General features: G+C 41.6%; 1 protein-coding gene and 1 non-coding gene across 2 annotated transcripts; both read left to right on the top strand.

Moving 5' to 3' along the window:
- The first annotated feature begins 727 nt into the window (after positions 1-727).
- Positions 728-14,250, top strand: CCDC117 (coiled-coil domain containing 117). Its single transcript, XM_041728798.1, has 5 exons — positions 728-1,047; positions 1,641-1,691; positions 7,073-7,297; positions 7,752-7,889; positions 11,297-14,250. The coding sequence occupies exons 1-5, from the start codon at positions 866-868 to the stop codon at positions 11,532-11,534; spliced, it is 834 nt and encodes a 277-aa protein (XP_041584732.1). The 5' UTR covers positions 728-865; the 3' UTR covers positions 11,535-14,250.
- LOC121475877 lies at positions 4,723-4,830 on the top strand. Its single transcript, XR_005983828.1, has one exon. It is a non-coding gene; the product is annotated as a U6 spliceosomal RNA (small nuclear RNA).
- Positions 14,251-18,124: the final 3,874 nt, after the last annotated feature.

Here is an 18,124-nt window from a genome sequence, read left to right as displayed (position 1 = left end):
TCATGTCATTTGGGGTCAACCAACTCTGCTAGCCCCTCCGGCAAGACTGTTTCCAGATCTAGGCAGAGGCCTTAGACTTGACACTACCTCTCACAGTGCTCTATTTTACAGATACCTCCAAGCTGTTCCCCCTAAGACAACACCAAACTTTATTCATTTTAAAACACGGAAATAATTAATAGCTGATAGTTAATGAGTATGTGCTATATGCCAAGCATTGCTGTAAGAGATGTAGTTTTCCTTTTTTAAAGTAGGATCTGGGCAGCCCGGGTGGCCCAGCGGTTTAGCGCCTGCCTTCGGCCTGGGGCGTGATCCTGGAGACCCGGGATCGAGTCCCCACATCGGGCTCCCTGCATGGAGCCTGCTCCTCCCTCTGCCGCTGTCTCTGCCCTTTCTCTCTGTGCGTCTCTTATTCATAAATAAATAAAATAAAAAGTAGGATGTATGCCCAACATGGGGCTTGAGCTCACCACCCGAGATCCAGTCACAGGCTCTACCCACTGAACCAGGCAGGCGCTTCAGGATGTTGTAATTCTCCCTAAGAAGATAGGTGCTGTTGTTACCAGGTTTTACGACTGAGAAAACAGCTACAGAAACGCGAGGCAGGCGGAGGCGGCCATGCCAGTCGTAGTCCGCTCGGACTGCAACTCCCAGTATCCCTCGCGGCAGCGACTCCACTCTCCACACACAACAAATCCCGGCGTGCCCCGGGGCGGCCCGGGGTGGAGGGTTCTAGAAGGCGTGACGTGGGGTCGAGAGCGGGCTCAGAGGCGGGCGCCTCTCAGCAGTCGCTGTGGCCGCAGCTGCCGGGCCTGGGGACGCGGGCGGTCGGGGCCGTGGGCGCAGCCTCCTGGTCTCCCCGGCCATGGCCGCGCTCGGCCGGCCCTTCAGCGGCCTCCCCTTGAGCGGCGGTCCGGACTTCCTGCAGCCGCCGCCGGCCTTCCCCGGCCGGGCCTTCCCGCCGGGAGCGGACGGCGCCGAGCTGGTTCCGCGGCCGGGACCCCGCGCCGCCCCGAGCCCCGCGGGCGGGAGCGCGGCGCGCGGACGGTGAGGAGCCCGGCGGGCGCGGGGCGGGCGGGCGCGCGGCTCGGGCTCGTGACGCGTCCTCACGCCCCTCGGCGGGGGGCGCCCGAGCCCCGGGGACGTTAGCCGTCAGGCGCCCGGGAGTCCGGAGCGGACCCGAGCGGCGCGGCGCCGAGGCTTTCCCGAGCCCGGCCGACCGCAGCCCGGAGGCGCCCTGGGCACGGCCGCGGGGGCTGACCTCCAGGGCCCCGCCTCCACTCGGCTTTCTCGCGCGCAGCGTGGGGCAGAAGCGGGTCCTGTTAGTGGGATCGTAAGTGCGGTGCTTATGAGCACCGTGCTTGCCCCCAGAAACGTTCTCCCCTACGTAAGTCGGTCCCTCCAGATGTATTCCCGCTCCCTTGGCAAAGTGGGAAGTTGAGATTTCAACTTCTAGTTACGTCGGGACCACCCAACCTGAGCGACCTTGTGATCTGTCTGTCCAATCCCAGTCGGCCTGGAAGGGGACAGCCAGTACTCGTGGAATGAGCGAGATTGTTGGGAAAAGGGAGAGTGGAGGCCGAGAGCACAGGCTCAGTGAATTTCTCGATTGACTAATGTTTGTCTGTTTGTTTCAACAGTGTTTCAGTGCGCTGTAAAAAGAAACACAAGCGAGAGGAGGAGGAGGATGAGTAAGTGTCAGGTGCCATCTATTCACCTTACGGTCGCTTAAATTTAACCTGTTTTGTATTCTCGACTATTTAAGTGAAAAGGTGTCTCTGCAGGGCGATACAAGGAACTGGTAACTGGTTGCCTTTTGGGGAAAGTAACTGGGTAGCTGGCATATCAGAGGGAAACTTCTCCCTCTACTCCTTAGTAATGTTTGAATTTTAATCATTGTGAATATTACGACATGGACAAAGTTAAAAGAATTTCAGGTGTGCAAAAGGATACAAATTGTAAAGTCTTAGAGTGCCTGTTACCTGTTTCCTATGTCTCCTTTGGAAGATAATCTAAAAACAAGTTTATAACTGTATATACCTCTGCTCTTCTACATTTGTAAAAGGTAACTCCCCTCGTTGTGCAACGCTTGGATCTTTCCATTTTACTCTCCTAGTTTGTTGCATATGTGTGCATTTCTTTTGCAACATTGAATATATTTCTGTTGGAAGGCTAGGTATAGATCATTAATTAGTCTCCTGTTGATAGATTTCTAAATTATATCTAATCTTTTGCTTTTACTGTAGATTAAAGCTACTGTGTCCATTCTTTTAAAAGTTCCTTGTGTATATTTGCAAGTAGGTTAATGGATTCCTAGGTGCTGAATTGCTTGCATTTTAAATTTTGAACAAGAGTGTTGCCGATTTATATTCCTTTTAACAGTGGAAATGCCTGTTTCTCCATCTTCTCACCAGAACTGTCTTTTCAAACTTTTTCACTAAACTCAAAGGTTAAAAAATTGTATCTCATAGACAGGCAGTCTAATAGAAAAATGAGTGGAAGAATCAAAGAGGATATCCAAATGACCAATAAATGAAAGGTGTTCATTCAACCTTATCAGTCTTCAGAGGAATGCCTAGTAAAGCCTCAATGAGATATGCTACTTTACCACTAGGTACTGGAGCACCAATAACTGCAGTATTATAGTTGAGACAGTACAAGCACTTTGGGAAATAGTTTGGCATTATCTAGTAAGTTAAAGACATACATACTCTATTTCCCAACAGTTCACCTCTTGAATGTGTACACGAGTGGAACAGGAGACACAAGAAAGTCCATAGCATCCTTGTTCATAATAGCTCAAAACAGAAACGACCTGTATGTCCCTCAGTAGTAAAATGGATAAAGAAAATTACAAATTCATACAGTGGAGTTGTATTAAGCAAAAAAAGGGAGAAAATGGAATGTATTATACCTATCAATGTAGATATGTCTTATAAGCATAGTATGAGCAAAAGAAACATCCAAGAATATGTACAGTATAAATTCTCTAAGCATACAGTTGAAAGCTGGGCAAAACTAAACATAGTGTAGGGATGCATATCTACATGCATGATGATGTATTTTTAAAAAGAAGTAAATAATCTAGTGTTTACCTGTAGGGAGAAGGAAATAGAGTACCATTTTGGGATGTTGGTGAGGGTCAATATCTTGAATGTTATTTTCATGGGTGTTTGTTTTCTAGTTATTCATTGAATTGTGTTAGCATAGGATTTTATACTTAAAATTAGATCTTTTTTCAGACCACTGTTTTGATTTATATTTGGTAAACTAAAGTTATTTTGAACATCTTTATATTTAATACATTTGTGTTTAAGTGTGTCATTTGTTCCTGTTTTTGCACATTTTCTATTGGCTTATTGATCTTTTTCATGTTCATGTATAAGAAATCTCTAGTACAAAAAGTAGCTTATTGCTTCTTTAAAAGATTTTATTTTTTTTATTGGACAGGGAGCACAAGCAGGGGGAGCAGCAGGCAGAGGGAGAAACAGGCTCCTGTGGAGTAGGGAGTCTGGTGTGGGGCTTAATCCCAGAAGCCTGAGATCATGACCTGAGCCAAAGTCAGATGTGTAACTGACTGAGCCACCCAGTCGCCCCAGAAATCAGTAGTTTATTATGTGTGTTATGTTTCCCCAAAATTTGTCATTGGTCTTTTTACTTTGTGTAAGTTTTGCTTATTTGTTTGCTTTTTGGACAGCAGAAACTTTGGATTTTCCACTCTTGCTGATGCATAGGCTAAATAGATTTAAAAGTTGCCTTAGTTTAAAAACCACCACACCAGACAATATTTATATTCTTGCCCTGGGATTGCTGCAGATACACAGCGATCTCTTTGCTTTTTTTCTTTTGGCGTATACTATAAGATAAGTGAATAGGGGCACCTGGGTGGCTCAGTCTGTTGAACGGCCGATTCCTGGTTTTGGCTCAAGTAGTGATCTCAGGGTCAGGAGATCAAACTCAGTGTCAGGCTCCACACTCAGCAAGGAATCTGCTTCTCTCCACCACCCTGCACCCTTACCCCTGCTCACGCTCTCTAAAATAAATTAATTAAATCTTTAAAAAAAGGAGAGATAAATGAATAAAGAGTTCCAGTGTGAAAAGTTTGAAGCATAAAATCCGTTGGCTTAAAAATGTAACCAACTTTGGGGTGCGTAGCTGGCTCTGTCCAAGGAGCATGCAATCCTTGATCTTGCGGGTTGGGAGTTCCAGCCCTACATTGGATGTAACACTTACTTTAAAAAATTAAACTGCCTTTAATTTACGGATGGAGAGATTAAACCCCTGAGAATGAGGAGCTTGACATTTGAATATCTAATGCCCAGAAGTGTACTGCCCACCTTGCCACTTCCATGGCTCTTATCTATACTTTGAAGTCTTTTATAGCTCATTTTCTTTGAAACTTAATTATCATTGATCTCTAATTATATGCAAAACGGACCTACAGGCATAAAATAATACAGTCCAAATCATGTTGGAGGTCAGAGATCAGAACCCAGCTCTTAAACTCAGTTGTATTTTATAGTTGAATTGTTGGATATACTAGGACATTACCTGTACAGATTTTTTCTGTGTTTTCTTAGCTGGTTTTATGTGTGTAGCTTTTCTCCTGCTTTCCAAAACACCGTAAAACTATCCAGGTACTACAGAAATATGTGATGTATAGCTATACATTCTTAATGTTTTCTTATCAATTAAAGCAAATTATAAATTAAACATATTCTCGTGCTTACTCTGGCAGCACATAGACTAAAATTGGAACAACACAAAGACGATTAGCATGGGCCCTTGTGCAAGAATGATATGCAAATTTGTGAGGGGTTCCATATATTTAGATGATAGCTACAGTTGTGTTTTTTTTTTAAATGATTTTATTTATTAGCATGAGTGGAGCAAAGAGGAGTGGGAAAAGCAGACTCCCTGCTGAGCAGAGAGCCCGATGATGTGTGGCTCAATCCCAGGACTTTGGGATTATGACTTGAACTAAAGGCAGGCACCCTATCCTGATAACTACAGTTGTGAGCATAGCATAAGATACAGTGTTGTTGAATCACTACGTTGTACATCTGAAACTAATGTTTCAGATTGCATGTCAACTGTACTCAAAGACTTTAAAAATCTAAACACTTAAATTATTTATTAGCCGATTCCAATAAAAGTCTAGGTTCAAAAGAGCATCACTATTTGTCAGATTTTATATTGCCAGAGGCTTTAATGTTGATTTTTGCAGGGTTTTTTGTGTTTTGTTTTGTAGTCTTAACAAGATTAGAAATTTCTCTTTATGGGGATCTCTGCGTGGCTCAGCGGTTTAGCACCTGCCTTCGGCCCAGGGCGGGATTCTGGAGACCCCGCGTTGAGTTCCATGTCGGGCTCCCTGCATGGAGCCTGCTTCTCCCTCTGCCTGTGTCTCTGCCTCTCTGTCTCTGTCTCTCTCTCTCATGAGTAAATAAATAAAATCTTTTTTTTTAATAAATCTTTTTTTTTTTTTTTTAAGATTTTTTTTAAAATTTTTATTTATTTATGATAGTCACACAGAGAGAGAGAGAGAGAGGCAGAGACACAGGCAGAGGGAGAAGCAGGCTCCATGCACCGGGAGCCTGTGATGTGGGATTCGATCCCGGGTCTCCAGGATCGTGCCCTGGGCCAAAGGCAGGCGCCAAACTGCTGCGCCACCCAGGGATCCCAATAAATAAAATCTTAAAAAAAAAAAAAAAGAAATTTCTCTTTGTAAAATACATACCACTTCCTTTGACCTTCAGTTTATAGTCATAAGCTGTGGTAGCCATTAATGATTTTTTTTTTTTTTAAGTTGCAGAGCTGTGTTCTGTTTTTTGAGCCTGTACTTGCTAATGCCCAAGCAATAAAGTACATCTGGTCTTGGGACTTAAATAGAATAGTTGTCTATATATATATATATATTTTTTTTTTAATAGTTATCTATTTAACCTGCTTCAGAGTTTAACCTGCTTCAGTTTTCAACTAAATTGGGCATGTTGCAGTGCATGCAAATACTAGTTCATGGTTAGAGCTTGAAGTGTTTGAACTTCCTTAAGGAGGCCATCAGTTTCAGTGAAAAGAGCATACAGCTAAGACTTAGGAGCTCTGACTTGTGTCCAACATGCAACTCTACCTTATATGACACTTAGAAGAGGGCACTTTAGCTTTTTTAGGTCTTAGTTTCCAAATCTGCAAAAGTAAAGAAGTTGATGAACTCTAAGGGCTCTATGAAATATAAATTTTTCTAGGAAGTGAAAATGGTTTATGATGCAAAGTGGGAGAAAAATTACCCCATTATAGTAAGGGACTCAGAGCCAAGTAAGAGTCTTTGACATTTCAGAGGACCAAGAAATCAGCAGTATTGGAGGCATCTGGGTGGCCTTGTTGGTTAAGTGGCTGCCTTCTGCTTAGGTCATGACCCCAGGGTTCTGGGATCGAGCCCCTTCATCAGGCTCCCTACTCATTGGGGAGCCTGCTTCTGCCCCTTCCCCTGCTTGTGCACACATGTATGCATGCTATTGCTTGGTGTCTCTCTCTGTCTCTGTCTCTGTCTCTGTCTCTCTCTCTCTCTCATAAATAAATAAATAAATTAAGTAAGTAAGTAAGTAAGTAAGTTTTTTAATGTCTTCTGCAACCTGTACTACCTGGAACAGACCTAATGAAGTTATATATTTTTTGCCCTAAGGGAAGATAGGATGCCTGTAGACCACCTCCCCATATGGAGCAAGCAGAATTAGGACAAAATGTGCTCAACTGCTGCTTTGTGATTTTGGTTTCTTTCCATTTGACCTATCCAGAGCCAAAGAAATGGGAATGACTTCTAAGTTCCCACATTGAACACTAATCTGAAAAAAAAACACAATCTTGCAGGTACAGTCTAATTTGTAAGAGCAGAAGAAAACATCTCTCAAGGAGGCTGTTAGAATGACAGAAAAGAAAATTCGTGATTTCCTATCTTACAATCACATGCTGTCAAAAATCAGATTTTTTTTTTTTACATGAGAGTTTGGTTAGAGATAGGGATGATAAACATTTCATTTATATGACTCTGAATTGTCACTGAATTTTTTTTTTTCAGTTGTCCAGTAAGAAAGAAAAGGCTAACTGAAGCAGGGCTCTGTGCTGGTCCTAATGACTGGATTCTTTGTGCACATCAGGATATAGAGAGTCCTGGAGTAAATCCGTGCACTAGTGGCCTCTCTGCACCTGGCATGTTAGATGTTATTTGTGAAGAAATGGATCAGACAACCGGAGAACCACAGTGTGAAGTTGCCCGAAGGAGGCTTCAAGAAATTGAGGACAGGTAAATGGGTAGCATATGTCGCTGGCTTATTTGCTGTTCCTCTGTGACGTCTCTACTCATTTAAGCTAGTCTAATTCATCATTGAGTAATAACGATGATTTCCTCAGCCTCTCAGACTATGAAAAATCTGAGAACTCAAGAGTTTGCACATTTAATGTTAAGTTCATAGAACTGTGCTAAATATTTTCACCTACTCTCTGAATATAAATTTTTGGTTTATGGGAATTTTCAAGGACACATTCTTCTTTTTTTTTTTTTTTTTTTTTTAAGGACACGTTCTTCAAATCTGATTGCATGTATGTACTTTTTCCCTTGGAGTCTCATATTTTACTTGATCTTTTCCTGTAGCACCTCTTGCCTTTATTGTGTTTTTAAATTTCATCCAGTTACTAGAATATATATAATAGCTTGACTAAATAATTTTTCTTTCTCTGCTTCTGCTGTCTTTATTTAGGATAATTGACGAAGATGAGGAAGTGGAAGCTGACAGAAATATCAATCATCTCCCCAGTCTTGTTCTTTCTGACACCATGAAAACCGGTTTGAAGAGGGAATTTGATGAAGTCTTTACAAAGAAAATGATTGAGTCCATGTAAGTGATGGCTCCTGGTTTCCATTTATTTATTTTTAAAGATGTATTTTTTAGAGATGGAGCAGGGGAAGGAACAGAGGCAGAGGGACAAGCAGACTCCATGCTGAGCACAGAGCCCAACACAAGGTTTGATCCCACAATCTTGAGATCATGACTTGAACCAAAATCAAAGTTGGAGGATTAACCAAATAAGCCACCCAGGCACCCTCTTGGTTCTGTTTAATTATGATCTTTTTTTTTTTTTTTTTTTTTTTTAATTTATGATAGTCACAGAGAGAGAAAGGCAGAGACACAGGCGGAGGGAGAAGCAGGCTCCATGCACCGGGAGCCCGATGTGGGATTCGATCCCGGGTCTCCAGGATCGTGCCCTGGGCCAAAGGCAGGCGCCAAACCGCTGCGCCACCCAGGGATCCCTGTTTAATTATGATCTTGAAGAGAAACCCATTGTCTCCAGACATGGCCTGTCCTATCCTAGTCCTCTCTTTGTTCCCTGATCACCAGCAAAATGAAAGCACAATAGGTTTTATATTTAGCTTAGGTTGGATGTAGGCCTTTTTCTTTTTCTTTTTTTTTTTTTAAAGATTTTATTTATTTATACATGAGAGACGGAGAGAGAGGCAGAGAAGAGACACTGGCAGAGGGAGAAGCAGGCTCCATGCAGGGAGCCCAATGTAGGACTCGATCCCGGGTCTCCAGGATCATGCCATGGGCCAAAGGCAGATGCTCAACCGCTGAGCCACCCGGGTGTCCCAGTATAGGCCTCTTTCTTAGTTCATTGGGGGTGAGCAAAGTGCTGTGCAAGGAGAAGTTTGAAGTGTGCAGGAGTGGCTACCTTACCTTCTTAACCTCCGATTCTTTTGAAGTCCTGAAATGCACTATCATCTGTTATTTGGGATTGGGAGGATTGGCAAGAGAGTTCATTCTCTCCTAAATTCTTGTCATAAGATATGGGAACCACATTTCAAAAGCTCTTGCTTACCAGCCTCTCTCAATTATTCAGGAACACCACTGAGACCTAGAAAACAAACCAAAAGAAATCTCCCAGTAGTCAAAATAGTTACCACAAAGGCCACAATCCAAAGCTGACATTCTTATCTCATAGTGGATAGCCCGTCAGGGCTTTAGCTCTGAGCCATTTTGCTTTTTATTTTATTTTATTTTATTTTATTTTATTTTATTTTATTTATTTTATTTATTTTATCTATTTTATTTATTTTATTTTTATTTTATTTTATTTATATTTATTTATATTATATTTATTTTTATTATTTTTTATTTTTATTTTATTTTATTTTTATTATATTTATTTTATATTTATATTTATTATATTTATTTTATTTTATTTATTTATATATTTATTTATATTATATTTTATTTATTATTTTACGCATGAGAGACAGAGAGAGGCAGACACACAGGCAGAGGAAGAAGCATCCTCCTCACAAGGAGCCTGGTGGGGGGATTCGATTCCCGGACCCGGATCACGCCCTGAGCCATAGGCGGGTGCTCAACCACTGAGCCACCCAGATGTCTCTAATCCATTTTGCTCTTAAGTTAGCCATAGTTTAATGAGTTTAATTATCTGGTTTCCTAGAACATCAGAGTAGAAACACAAACAGGAAGTGAGAACAAACTCAGTAGTGGGTAGTGGCAAAATAATCATGTGAGGACAAGAGAGGAAACATAAGAGTGTAAAGAACAAAGCAGGCTTGGGGGCCATTGACACAAAACCTAATGATAGCCCTGTAATTCTTATAGTCCTTGAGTTTACATGATCTGAAACAGTCATTATTCACGTGTAAAATAGTAGTCAAGTTATAAAGTGCCATTTACGTGTTGCCTAGGAAAGACTAGATTCATACATAGAGTAGATTCAGGTATCTGAAAAAATCTCTTAGAACACCAGCCCCAGTGATGCCAGGTAGATGGGGAATTACTGCCTTTGGCCATAGTTGGTTCAGGTGATGTTAGATCACGGAAGTTTTGCATTAGCCCCTTAGCTTGGGCCTATAATAAACTACTCAGCTCTGAGAGTGGGTAAGTAGTTTTGTCAAGCAGGTCATGTTGCTCTATAGCCTAAAAAATAGCACTTTTTTTTCTTGGTAGTTTTCCAGAAGCTAGCTTTTGAATGTGTTCTTCAGTGTGATTTGTCTTACTTGCCTTTGGGTCCCAGAAACCACCAAACCATCGTTGAGTGGAGGAAGACTGAGGCAGAGGCAGGCATTGGGGACATAATCATTTGGGCTTATTGCAAAAAGCATTCTGCTTTGTAGCTGTACTAAGCAAAAGGCATAGGGAGATATTTTTAATGTGTTTGGTCAGTATTTCATTTTCATTTGTAACGATTTAGTACAAAGTAGTAGTAGCCCATAACTACTAATATTAACCACAATTTAAGAAATTTATGACATTAGGGCGGTCCTGGTGGCGCAGCGGTTTAGCGCTGCCCACAGCCTGGGGTGTGATCCTGGAGACCTGAGATCGAGTCCCACATTGGGCTCCCTGAATGGAGCCTGCTTCTCTCTCTGCCTGTGTCTCTGTGTCTCTCATGAATAAATAAATAAAATCTTAAAAAAAAAAAAAATTTATGACATTAAATTAAGGGCCTCTATTTTTCATATTGAATATTTATGTTGCTTCTGTATATATTTGTTTGTTTTGCTTTTATATTATTTTTAAAGATCGTACGTAATCTCTACACCCAGTGTGGGGCTCGAACTTAGAACCCCAGGATCAGGAGTCACGTGTTCTACTGACTGAGCCAGTCAGGCACCCCTGTATTACTTTATTTGCTTACTTATTTTAACTTTTTATTTTTTTAAGATTAAAAAAGGAGGGTGGGGGGCAGAGACACAGGCAGAGGGAAAAGCAGGCTCCATACAGGGAGCCCGACTTGGGACTCAATCCCATGTCTCCAGGATCAGGCCCTGGGATGAAGGCGGCACTAAACCGCTGAGCCACTGGGGCTGCCCTGTATCACTTTAAATCACATCAATATAACTAGTTCGTTTGCTTAAAAATATGTGCAGAACAGGGGCACATTAAGCATCCAATTCTTGATTTCGGCTTGGGTCATAATCTCAAGGTCCTAGAATTGAGCCAGTAGTTCACTCCATGCTCAGCAGAGCCTGCTTGGGATTCTGTGTCTCTCCCTCTGCTTCTCCCCCTACTCATGTGCATATGGTTCTGCTTTTTTTCTCTAAATAAATCTCTAAAAATATGGACAGAACTATAAAATTGTATGTATTCGAGTGGCCTTTCTAAAGATCTATTTAGATCATCAAAAATTTATTTTGATGCCTTCAGTTCTTAATTCTAGATATTTGATAGCAAACATTAACTTTTCAACATGTATCTTTTATTTCCATATCCTGTAATTTTTGATAAAAATCTTTTTTATTTCATAGGAGCCGTCCTTCCATGGAGCTTGTTCTCTGGAAACCTCTCCCTGAACTCCTTTCTGATAAGCCAAAGCCGTCATCTAATGCTAAGAACTACACAGGAGAGAGCCAAACTAAGCATGCAGCTGCTGGCACTGCCTTCCCTGGGAGAACTGAACTGTTCTTGGAACCTCGGCAAACGGGGATGCCTGTTTACAATAGTTTGGAGACAGCTGCTTGCACAGAAGAAGAGATGGAACTCTAAAACCAGTTTCTATACTAAAGTTGTCAAATTTTAGGTGGCTCATGTATTTAGTCGTGAGCCTCCTTGTATTTGTATAGTATAGGGACTTGAAAGTTTTATGAAACGGGTGTAATATCTCCACCTGTGATTTGGGGTGGGACTCTGATTTTGGGTAGCCATTTCGTGAATCCAACTTTTTGCCAAGGAAGCTTGTCTCGAGGGAAAACGGTTTACTAGGGAGCTTATTAAGGGAATGTGAAATTGCAGCTTGCAAAGGGAAGTATATAAGCTGTGTGTCTAAGGGTGACTTAAGTCATCTGTCACATTGTCTAAACCATTCAGATAGTTGGCAAATATTTAGACACTTGAATCTGAAAACGATGCATTAAGAAAGAAGGATGCTCCTACTATGTACTCTGACAGCTGAGTCACAACTGCATCTTCAGATCAGAGCTCTTGTTTACAGTGGTGACTATGTATGATTGGGAAGAGGAGGGAGGAAAGCAGTAGCTTGAGCCTTTTGCTAAGAGATTTAATAGGAGCTCTGAGACTTGTATATTGTCAATTCTGAGTAGCTATGTTGATGAAATAGCTGGTAGCTGTGTGGCTCACCTCTGAAAATGCAATGAAAATACAAAGAAAAGATTTTTCCTTCAAGGCTTTTTTGCCTTGTGCTACTGTTGCTCCTTGGTTTCCCTTGCATAATTGATAAGCCCAGTTATTCAGGAATGTTTACAACTTCTTTAACTTTGATCGATCCTTAAAAAGCGATGGAGAGGTAACCCATGTGCAGATTGACTATGGGAGAAGCCTCCCTTAAGTTATCCCAAGGAACTGCCATGTCAGCGAAGCCTGGCACTGATAGGTATTTTTAAAAAGGTTGTACCTATATTAGCAAGTTGAGTATTTTGGCATTAATGTAGAAAGTAATGATGAATAATTAACTGAGAACCTATGGGTAAGTGACGTTGAGATGTACTGAACTAGCCACTCTGCCTGGTGCTTCAGCTGTTGAGCAGTAAACCTCAATAGAGAATAGCTTCCTGCTAGCAGGACATCTTCATCTTTAGGAACTAAACCAGGCTCAAGGTGTCCTTTGGGGATAACCAGGATTGAAGTTTTTTTTTTATTTCTCAGGAAGGGCTCTTCTGTGTGGCAATGTCTCAGTGCCGAGTAAACTAACACTTCCTTCAGTGCTACAGAATATCCACTATAACTTAATGAAATGAGTGTAATAGTGTAATACTGGCCCTTACATCACACGACAGGAGACCACCCCAGTTCTTTTCATTTTGTTTTCTGGGTTTCTTCCCCCTCTGTAGGAATCAGATAACCTTGTGTAGGAAATAAAAAATGGCTTCTGCCAAGTAGAGGTGACTTTAGAAACCGGCTCCCAGGCATTTTTGAAACCCATGCTGAAATCCCTCCCCTTGTTACAGATGGCGTAGAAGTAACGAGTCTGTTAATTGGACTGTTTCTTCCCTTGCCTGTTGTTCCTGCTTTCTCTATTTCTGTCTGGATAGTCAGGAAAAGATTTAATGTTTAATATTTAAACAATATTTAATGTCTACACAGTAAAATTATTCGAACTTCAAACCAGTGTTAAAACCAGTTGGAAACCAGCTAATAGTTTCTTAATCTCAGATTTAGAGATGAATGTAAACTGTATTCTGTTGAAATGTGCAAGTGTTTGATTCATGCCCTTTGAAAACCTCCTGCCTTTAGGTCATTGTTTAATGGGACCAACTTAACAAAGTTTGTAGCCTTAAAGAAATCGCCGTGCTAAAAAAGTTTGTTCTGGTATAACTCAAAAACATGAAGTGAATGCCCAGAATTTGGAGTTAGTCCCGGTGTTAGGACGGAAGGGAAGCTGAGAACTTCCAAAGAAGAACCCAAAAGACACTAAGATAGGCTTCGGTAGGAATTGTGGGCGAGGCCTCTGATCAAAGGTCTGTATGGGGGAAGGAGGAAGAGCTTCATACAGGGCTCTGATACCACTGGTGTAAAATACAGGAGAGAATGAAGAGTCTATTAAAATCCAAACAATTTGTTTCAGGAGTCAGATTATCTGACATGGTTAATTATTTCTGCAGGAAAATGGATGTTTAATGCTCCTTTTTAAACTTTATCCTTTTGCATATGTTTGTACAGAAATTTTCTTCATCCTTGTGGTGCTTATTCATCTGAGCCGTCTCCACAGTCTCCATGCCTTTATTTTGTTTTCCTTCTGTAGTGTAAGGCTTTTGCTTTTGCCTTAAGGTTTCCTTAGGGAATCAACAGGTCTTTTCATTTTGTACAGCTTTTGAAGCATGGATCAAACATTGGCTTACAATGCTAATGTGTGAAGAGAAAAATTATCTGAAGCAGGTGAGCTTTAATGAACAAATATATATTTTCTCTGAGTTTGAGTAGGGTGTGTGTGGGATTTTTTTAAAATATCAAGTTAAGTCCAGTTCTCACAAATATTAATCAGTCATAAAAAAGAAGAAACAAAAATAAAACCTGCTACTCATTTTTGAAAAGGTGCAAATGTAAAATTTGGGAAAATAGGGTGGGGGCTGGAACGATGGAAAGAATGCTTATTATAAGCAGGTTCATTAATTATTTTGGTTTCGTTGATAGTGATAAGAATGGTGCAGTACTAGGAAGGTTCTGGAAGATGCTGTCAATTTTACTTTAAAATGAGAATCTGGTGTTTCTGTATTTTGTTTTCAATAAAACTTCTTAAGTGTTTTGACTTTTTGAAGTATTTGTATTCTGCATATAACAAATCCGCTACCTCTGCTTTCCTCTAAATATGTTTTGTTGTTGTTTTTTAAGATTTATTTATTTATTCATGAGAGACCCACAGAGAGAGAAGTAGAGACATAGGCAGAGGGAAAAGCACTCCATGCACCGGGAGCCCGATGTGGGATGCGATCCCCGGTCTCCAGGATCGCGCCCCGGGCCAAAGGCAGGCGCCAAACCACTGCACCACCCAGGGATCCCTAAATTGTGTTTAAAGCAGCATTCGTATCAGAGAGGGACTTAAATTTATCTCGAAGAGCTGATTATGTTGGGTTAAAGGTAAGCTTCATAAGTGAGTTCACTTTCCAAAATAGGCTGTTTTGCAGTTCTAAAACCAATAGAATTCTTTCCAATCTGCTTATCAGTTTGCTGCTGTCAGTCAACGGCATTGATTGGCAGTGGTGATTGATTGCCAGTATTCAGATGACAGTAGTGACAGTCAAAAATGTTTAGAGAGGGGATCCCTGGGTGGCTCAGCGCTTTAGCGCTAGCCTTTGACCCAGGATATGATCCTGGAGTCCCCGGATGGGATCGAGTCCCACGTCGGGCTCCCTGCGTGGAGCCTGCTTCTCCCTCTGCCTGTCTCTGCCTCTCTCTCTCTCTCTCTCTCTCTCTTTCTCATGAATTAATAAATCTTTTAAAAAAATGTTTAGAGAGTTGGAAATGGTATATAGAGTTCAAAATATTTTTGTTTTTATAGGTTTAGGACCTTTAGAAGGAATAGGAAAATTCCAAGATGTTAGTTACGTGGTCATTTCTTTAAGAGCTGACAGGTCACTGGGTGGCAGTATTGCCTGCATATTTACAACCTTGACTTGATCACTGGGATCCCTGATTTGTGGGCAGGTGGAGTTAAGTTTGAGTTGCAATTACAGAAAACTCAGGATATTGTTTTTCACCAAAATTTGGAAATCATAGCTAAAAGTTACCTAATTTCTATATAGATTTGGAACCTAAAGCCTAAGAAGATAGTGACAATTCAGTATTTTAATTGAACTTAACCAGCTTCAATGTTCTTCCTACTTGACCAGTGGTTTTAGTGTTTTCATGGAATACCAGAATATGTCATTTAGACTTAAATAATCCACAATAAAGTATAGATCAGTCAGTGTAACGTTAAACTCCTTCAGAAAATAGTGTGCACCCGGGTGAGCCCGGGTGGCTCAGCGGTTTAGTGCCACCTTCAGCCCAGGGCCTGATCCTGGAGGCCAGTGATTGAGTCCCACGTCAGGCTCCCTGCATGGAGCCTGCTTCTCCCTCTGCCTCTGTCTCTGCCCCTGTCTCTCATTCTGTGTGTGTCTCTCATGAATAAATAAATAAAATCTTAAAAAAACTTTAAAAAAAAGTGTTGTGTGTACCCGTTTGGTCCAGATAGTCTGCTGGTGGCATCTTAGAGCTGAATTGCGTGCATTTAGGCTACAGTTACAGCAAGATGAGGGTATGTTGTCTTTCAATAACTGATTAATGGGTCAACAAGCCAGTTTTCCTGCCATTCAATGAATTTGAGAAGTCACAAGGTAAAGATTTCATTTTTTTTTTAAAGATTTTTTTTTTATTTTATTTTATGATAGTCACAGAGAGAGAGAGAGGCAGAGACACAGGCAGAGGGAGAAGCAGGCTCCATGCACCAGGAGCCCGATGTGGGATTCGATCCCGGGTCTCCAGGATCGCACCCTGGGCCAAAGGCAGGCGCCAAACCGCTGCGCCACCCAGGGATCCCCAATTTCATTCTTTAGATACTAGATTTTGACTGATGCCATAGAATATTCCTGGAGTAGGCAATGTTACTTTTTGCCTATAGTTCTTTCCTTTGTGTGCACTCCAATAGCATGTCTAGTAGAAAAGGAAGCCCGCATAGGTCAGTGTTACAAGGCCTAGGGAAATAGTGTTCAGACATTTGTCTCATTTCATTTATGGACAACCCTCTGCATTTAATATAAATCTTGCTTTGGTTTTACAGAAAAAGGTCTTGGTTTTTATTTCTAACCAGTTTGTTTCAATAAGATGTCCTTAAAGACAGGTGTTTTCTCAAGGCTGAGCAGTGGTTAGTCATTTTCACCCATCTGTACAGGAACTGAAAACCCCAGCGACCAACACAGGTTATGTATGTCCTCTTACCCCTGTTAGTGCAGCTGCCTCTTTCATGTGATGTCATTGAATGTAAATTATTTGAGCCTCAATCTCCAGATGCTTCTATTATGGAGTGGCTAAAATGCATCTATAATTGCATTTGCCTAGACAATCCCTAAATAGATTCCCAGCACTGGGATCCCTGGGTGGTGCAGTGGTTTGGCGCTTGCCTTTGGCCCGGGGCACGATCCTGGAGACCCGGGATCGAATCCCACATCAGGCTCCCGGTGCATGGAGCCTGCTTCTCCCTCTGCCTATGTCTCTGCCTCTCTCTCTCTCTCTGTGACTATCATAAATAAATAAAAATTTAAAAAAAAATTTTAAAAAAAATAGATTCCCAGCACTTAAGTTTTCAGTTATAGAAAATCAGGTGATCAGATTTTTAATCATGGGGGCAGCTGGAGATTATCTATACATTTCTGATATGGAAGCAGTGTAGGGGCACCTGGTGGGCTCAGAAGTGTGAGACTCGGGTTCTTTTTTTTTTTTTTTTTTTTTTTTGAGACTCGGGTTCTGAGTTTGAGCCCCACATTGGGTGGAGAAATCCTTTTGTTTGTTTAATTTTTATTTATTTATGATAGTCACACAGAGAGAGGGAGAGAGAGAGAGGCAGAGACACAGGCAGAGGGAGAAGCAGGCTCCATGCACTGGGAGCCTGACGTGGGATTCGATCCCGGGTCTCCAGGATCGTGCTCTAGGCCAAAGGCAGGCGCCAAACCGCTGCGCCACCCAGGGATCCCGGTGGAGATTCTAAGATAGCCTAAGTAAGCTTGCGTTGCCAAAAACTAGAATTGAGTTCTGGCTTTAGTGACCAGGGGTTTTAGGCTGTCTTGTGGACACGCCCCCAATCACACCAAACTCCCCTGTACTTGGTTGAAAGTGGAGACTGCTTTGCCTTGCTGCTTGGGATTTCTTGAATCCTCCCTTTTGCCTATCCACTTGACCTCTCTAGTGTAGTTTAATTTTGGCATAGGATGCTGGCATAGGTGAAATGATCTCTATAAATGAGGGAAGTCCTTCAGTATCTTGTAAGATTTCCAAGAAAAGATGTACATGAAGGATGAGGGTATGTCTACAGTTTTGGGATACTATTGATGTGTCAGATTTTTTGAACAGGTTCATTCTTCTGTGAAACAAATTCTAGTATATAATTCCCTAAGATTAAAATCTCTCCAAAGTAGATTAATGGAAGAGGTAACTTTTGAGTGCTTGGGATGGTACCTACCTGATAAGTGTACATATACCAAGAGCTTATAATGCATCATCTCCTTGAATCCTCCAGCAACCTTTAGAGATATTATGGACTATTATGCCCCTTTTACAGGTGAGGAAGTGATTATATGTCCAGGGCTACCTGGCTAACCAGTGGCAGAGTTAAATTCAGGTAGTTTGAGTCTGGAAGATGTTCTTAATCCCTATAATGGCAAGACAATTTTGATCTTTAACAGCATGTCCAACTCTTAACATAAGGTGGTATAGCAAAATAATGGCTAAGCATTCTAGTTCTGCCACTTACTAGTCTGTGATACTGGCCAGTTAGGTTACAGAATCAGAAATATAGTAACTGCTCAAAGAGTAGATTGTACCACATATGGCAGGAACTGAGGCAGGCAGTAACTGAGGAGGGAAAAACCTTTAAAAAGTGGCACACTTGGGCAGCTCGGGTGGCTCAGCGGTTTAGCACCTGCCTTCCA

The sequence above is a fragment of the Vulpes lagopus genome, chromosome 14 (assembly GCF_018345385.1).
Source record: "Vulpes lagopus strain Blue_001 chromosome 14, ASM1834538v1, whole genome shotgun sequence".
Lineage (NCBI taxonomy): Eukaryota > Metazoa > Chordata > Mammalia > Carnivora > Canidae > Vulpes > Vulpes lagopus.
The sequence above is the reverse complement of the archived record's forward strand: the minus strand, read 5'-3'. Positions and strand labels throughout refer to the sequence as shown.